The 6,026-nt window shown below is 37.5% G+C and overlaps 1 protein-coding gene across 1 annotated transcript; it reads right to left on the reverse strand.

Annotated features, from left to right (window-relative positions):
• Positions 1 to 4,817: 4,817 nt before the first annotated feature.
• On the reverse strand, positions 4,818 to 5,753 carry LOC101046322 (olfactory receptor 6B1). Its single transcript, XM_010340424.3, has one exon. The coding sequence runs from the start codon at positions 5,751 to 5,753 to the stop codon at positions 4,818 to 4,820; it is 936 nt and encodes a 311-aa protein (XP_010338726.1).
• Positions 5,754 to 6,026: the final 273 nt, after the last annotated feature.

The following is a 6,026-nucleotide window of genomic DNA, read 5'->3' on the forward strand; positions in this document are numbered from 1 at the left end:
TCTTTATAGCAGAATGATTTATAATCCTTTGATTTATAATAAAGGATTATTATTAATCCTTTGATTATTATAATCCTTTATTATAAATAATTTATTATAATCCTTTGATTTATAATAAAGGATTATAAATCATTCTACTATAAAGACACATGCATATGTATGTTTATTGCAGCACTATTGGTATTTCTGGTTCTAGATCCTTGAGGAATCACTACACTGCCTTTCACAATGGTTGAATTAATTTACACTTCCATCACTAGTGTAAAAGTGTTCCTCTTTCTCCACATCCTCACTAGCATTTGTTGTTTCCTGACTTTTTAATGATCACCATTCTAACTGGCATGAGATGGGATCTCATTGTGGTTTTGATTTGCATTTTCTAATGACCAGTGATGATGAGCTTTTTTTTTCGTATGTTTGTTGGCCCATAAATGTCTTCTTTGGAGAAGTTTCTGTTCATATCCTTTGCCCACTTTTTGATGGGGTTGTTTTTCTCTTGTAAATTTATTTAAGTTCCTTGTAGATTCTGGATATTAGAAGTTTGTCAGATGGATAGATTGCAAACATTTTCTTCGATTTTGTTGGTTATTCACCCTCATGATAGTTTCTTTTGCTGTGAGAAGCTGTTTAGTTTAATTAGATCCCATTTGTCAATTTTGGCTTTTGTTGCCATTGCTTTTGATGTTTTCATCATGAAGTCTTTGCCCATGCCTATGTTCCGAATAGTATTGTCTAGGTTTTCTTCTAGGGTTTTTATGGGTTTAGGTCTTAAATTTAAGTCTTTAATCCATCTTGAGTTAATTTTTGCATAAGGTGTAAGGAAGGGGTCCATTTTCAGTTTTCTGCATATGGCCAGACAGTTTTCCCAGCACCATTTACTAAATAGGGAATCCTTTCCCCATTGCTTGCTTTTGTCAGGTTTGTCAAAAATCAGATAGTTGTAGATGTGTGGTGTTATTTCTGAGGTCTCTGTTCTGTTCTATTGGTCAGTATACCTGTTTTGGTACCAGTACCATGCTGTTTTGGGTTACTGTAGCCTTGTAGTATAGTTTGAAGTCAGGTAGCATGATGCCTCCAACTTTGTTCCTTTGCTTAGTGTTGTCTTGGCTATATGGTCCCTCTTTGGTTCCATATGACATTTAAAGCAGTTTTTTTCTAATTCTGTGAAGAAAGTCAATGGTAACTTGATGGGAATAGCATTTAATCCATAAATTACTTTGGGCAGTATGGCCATTTTCCCAATGTTAATTCTTCCTATCCACAAGCATGGAATTGTTTTCCATTTGGAAAATAAAGTTTTCATTTGATTTTTTAACTTTTATTTTAAGTTCAGGAATACAAATGCAGGTTTGTTATATAGGTAAACTTATATCACGGAGGTTTGTTGTAGAGATTATTTCATCACCCAGGTGTTAAGCCTAGGTACCCATTAGTTGTTTTTCCTGATCCTCTTCTTCCTCCTACCCTCTGCCCTCTGATAGGCCCTAGTGTGTGTTATACCCCTCTATGTGGTCATATGTTCTCATAATTTAACTTTGACTTATAAATGAGAACATGTGGTGTTTGGTTTTCTGTACTTTGCTAAGGATAATGACCTCCAGGTCCATCTATATCCCTGCAAAGGACATGATCGCATTCTTTTTATGGCTGCATTGTATTGTAGAGTGGCTCCTTTTAGCCATGGCTGGAGTGGCTAGGACATAAGGTGCCATATCCTAAGGCTGCACAGAGTAGCAGGGCCCTGGACAGAGCCCAGGAAACCATTTATCCCTCCGAGACCTCTGGGCCTGTGATGGAAGGGGCTACTAAAAATCTCTGGCATGCCCTGGAGACATTTTATATATGTATAATTCCCCTTGTGAAATATATGTATCTATAGATATAGATATAGATATATAGATATACACATATATAGCCTTTTATGATGGTTACACCACTAGCTCACCGAATGTCCTAAAACTTCTAAACTTCCAGATTGCTTTGTGTGTTACCTTACAAATAACTTGTGTATGTGTGTGTGTATATATCTATATCTATATCTGTATGTACCTATTTTATATATATATCTATTATATATATATTATGTACCTATTATATATATATAAAATATACCTATCTATTATATATATATATTCTGTGTATATACACACACACAAGCTATTTATGTATATATATATACACACACACACACACACAAAAGTTATTATCTGCTATCTGTTTCTGCCATGAAGGTAACAAGTTTTAATATTTTCCTATTGTATCACTACAGGTACATAATAGATCTTTAATATATATTAGTTAAATGAATGAATAAATATAATGATTTAAAATATAAACTGCATGTGTAAGTAATATATATTTATATTTTATTTTTGTCGGCTTCCTTATGAGTTTGGTTGGTGATAATCAAATCATCAGGGCATGCTCTCTGCATAAACTGCTAAAACTAACTACTAGCCTTTTGCAATGGTTATCCCAACAAGCTCACCAAATGCCCTAAAACCTCTAGCTTGCTTTGTGTGTCGTCTTACAAATAGCTTGTTTCTATATGAATTTAACTAGTAATCCACTATAAATTATTTTCTCTGTTGCGGCAAATCTCTGCCTTAGTCTAATCTGTGTCCTCTACTTTGCTGAGCCTGTGCACTTACGTATTCCTTTTACAAAGGGGAAGGAGCTCAATGTTCCATCTGTTAATTGAAAAACAATTTAATAGAATTTACAGAGAAACCTTACTTCTACATTATCCCTTCCCAAGATACTCATGAGAAATAGTAAAGAAATAAACTGCCCCAGATAGTTGCAGCCTCCCAGATTATGTATGTGGAGTCAAGTAGGTGCGAAATGGTTTTAGAAAGGTCTAGAGAGCATAGCCTTCCCAACCAGTTTTCCCATGCAAACCTTAATCTAGTGGCACCTTGCTTAGATCTTACACTGCCTAAGATAATTAACAATCAAGATCTTTTCCATCATGGTTGTTGATTCTTATAACCATTGCGTAAGAAAGGCAGAGAAACTATTATTACCTCTGTTTTACACATGAAGACTCAGTGTTTCCAAAAGTATATAGATGGCTTGGCCAAGGTCACATGGTGAAAAGATATCCAGTGTTAAAATTCAAGTTGTTGCTGGAGTTGTTTTATCTTTCATTTCCTAATCCCTAGTGAACATGTCTTTTCCTTTCTTAATGCACATATTTAATATCTCTATATGACTGTGCCATTATGTTTTGATTCATCTGAAATTTTCAGAAAATAATCTGTCTTTTATATGTCTAGGTTTTAAATAGAAATATATTCATCACAACTTGTTTATTGCATCAAGGGACCAAACTGTATTCCAGAAGCAAACACTGAATTATTTCCATTTTAAGCATTGTTCTCTTCTGCACATTTATTCCTGAAAGTGAGATGCACTTGCACTTTATTTATTTATTTCCTGAAACCTATAATTCACATTTTTTCATTTTTATTTTATTACTGTTCTTCAGGTATAGCAATTCATAATTCCAACATATTGCTTTACAACTAGTTTTCATACTTGGCTTCTAAAGAAGTATATTTTCTCTCTGGGAAGACCCCATTCACTAGAGAAAGACCCAGGGCTTGGATTCAGGGAACTGGGACTTTTGATCTCTGCTCCCCACTCTCTGTTCTAGAAGTTTTTAAAATGGAACAAATAATCCTGCTAATATTTCTTAATTAAGAAGAAAGAGAAAGCATTCTTGAAAGTGTGGTAGCTAAAAGATGTTATAAATGCAATAAACTCTCCTGTTTAAAACTGTTACAATAAAAGAATTAAATTCCCACTGTTGTCGGCCCACTATGTTGAATACAGCTTAAATATATATCTCCCTTTGCCACTAGCAAAACTATGAACCAGGAGTGGGCATATCTATGTACCTTCTATGGGTGTAAAGCACATTTGATCAATAAGGTCTAGTTTGTGTGTAGAGGGTGTTAGATAAATAAATAAGGAGAGTTGATAATCACTATGTCATGAAATGAAAATCTGTCAGTTCCTGAGTGTGGAGATAGTGGAAAACCAAGAGGAGAGAGAGAGAGAGAGAGAGAGAGAGAGAGAGAGAGAGAGAGAGAAGAGCAAGAGAACATCAAGATCAAAAGAAAAGAGAAGTAATATACTTGATGATATTCATCCACTAAAAGATACATTGTGGCATCTAAAAGGGAAATATGAAAATTCAATAAAAGGCAACTGTGTAAGTTATATCAGAAGACAAAACACAATCACATAAGGTGCAATTCACTTACAGATAAAAGAAAGCACTCTAGTTTAAACAGAAAGGGATTTAATACCGGTTAGTAAATGTTAGCAGAAAGTGTTGCAAAAACTCAAGAAGCAGTCTCTTTCACCAAAATTCACTCCCAGCACAACACCAAGAATGGGATTGTTGAGGGAGTTGCTACCTCTGTCTTAGAAAGATGGGAAATCAGGAAGCTACCACTTATTTTGTTGGCCCCTGAGCTATTAGTATAAGGCAGATTCAAAAACCTCTAATTCATCCATCACCATCTCTCTTCCTACTTAACTCAGTTATAAATTTACTCATAGTCTTAGAAATCCCATTTGGGGTCACAACCGTTGAGAATTACTTTCTCTAGCTCTCTAGAAGGCATATGAACTTAGAGCACTCATCATATGCCCCAATGCAGACACCAAAGAGCCTGAGATTGATATAGATATGGTAATGTCATATTAATATGGGCAATGTTCCAACCGAGTCATTAAAGGAGAAGGGATGGAGGAAGACATACAGGCACCCACTCCGCCCTTTCTTTCTAAGCAACTGTAATTGACTAGTCAGATCTGATGGCCTGGCAATGTGCTAGTTTCTTCAGAGCTTCCTTGACCTCTCGGTTTCTTAGGCAATAAATGAAAGGGTTGAGAGCAGGAGTGACAATGGCATAGAAGATGGAAATAATTTTGTTCATGTTGAAGGCATGGATGGCTCGAGGTCGAGCATACATGAAAAACGTGGCTGAATAGAAAATGGTGACCACCACAAGGTGGGAGGCACAAGTGGAGAACGCTTTCTGCTTTCCTGTGGGCATGCGTAAGATGGTGGCCAGAATGCATCCGTAGGACAAAACAGTAATAAAGAGTGGGAAGAGGAAGACAACCAGTGCCAGGATAAAGTCCACCAACTCAGCTATGGACATGTCCGTGCAGGAGAGATTAAGTACTGGAGAGATGTCACAGAAGAAGTGGTTGATGATATTGGGACCACAGAAGCTGAGACGGGAGATGAAATAGATCTTCGCCAAGGAGATGCCAAAGCCAACGGCCCAGGAACCAAGGGCAAGGCGGAAGCAGAGCCCATGGCTCATTATGGTTGGGTAGTGGAGTGGGCGACAGATGGCCACGTACCGATCATAGGCCATGGCGGCCAGGAGCACACATTCTGTGCACATGAGTGCAATGAAGAAGTACAGTTGTATCATACAGAATGTGAAAGAGATGCTGTTGCTCACAGACCAAAAACTAAACAGTAACTTGGGCACGGTCACAGAGATGTACCAGGTCTCCAAGAAGGAGAGGTTGGCCAGGAAGAAGTACATAGGCTTGCGCAATGCTCGATTTTGTTGCACCAATAGGATGATGATCACGTTTTCAGTCACTGTCACAATATAGGACACCAGAAGCATCAGAAACATGGCTGCCCGCATGCTCAAGCTCCCGGGGAATCCCACCAGAATGAACCTGGTGACCCGTGTCTGGTTCTCCACTTCCATATGGGAGACACAGGGCTTATTTATCCTGGGGAGGAAAAATCATTTGATCAGACTCTATGGTCCAGCTATATTTTCCCATTCTTGTCTTCTCTATCAGTAATGGTTATCATTTATTAATACATGTTATAGGTCAGAACATGAATGAGGTATGTGACGCACACAACATAATTTAGTTTCCACATAGCCGTGTGTTTGCGTGTGTGTGTGGTAATATCTGTTTTGGCCGGGCGCTATGGCTCATGCCTGTAATCCCTGCATGAACCTGGGTGGCGG

This window comes from Saimiri boliviensis, chromosome 10 (assembly GCF_048565385.1).
Source record: "Saimiri boliviensis isolate mSaiBol1 chromosome 10, mSaiBol1.pri, whole genome shotgun sequence".
Lineage (NCBI taxonomy): Eukaryota > Metazoa > Chordata > Mammalia > Primates > Cebidae > Saimiri > Saimiri boliviensis.

Bases quoted from the DNA above. Each gene is read 5' to 3' on its own strand.
- LOC101046322 (XM_010340424.3), bottom strand. From the start codon at position 5,753: ATGGAAGTGGAGAACCAGACACGGGTCACCAGGTTCATTCTGGTGGGA.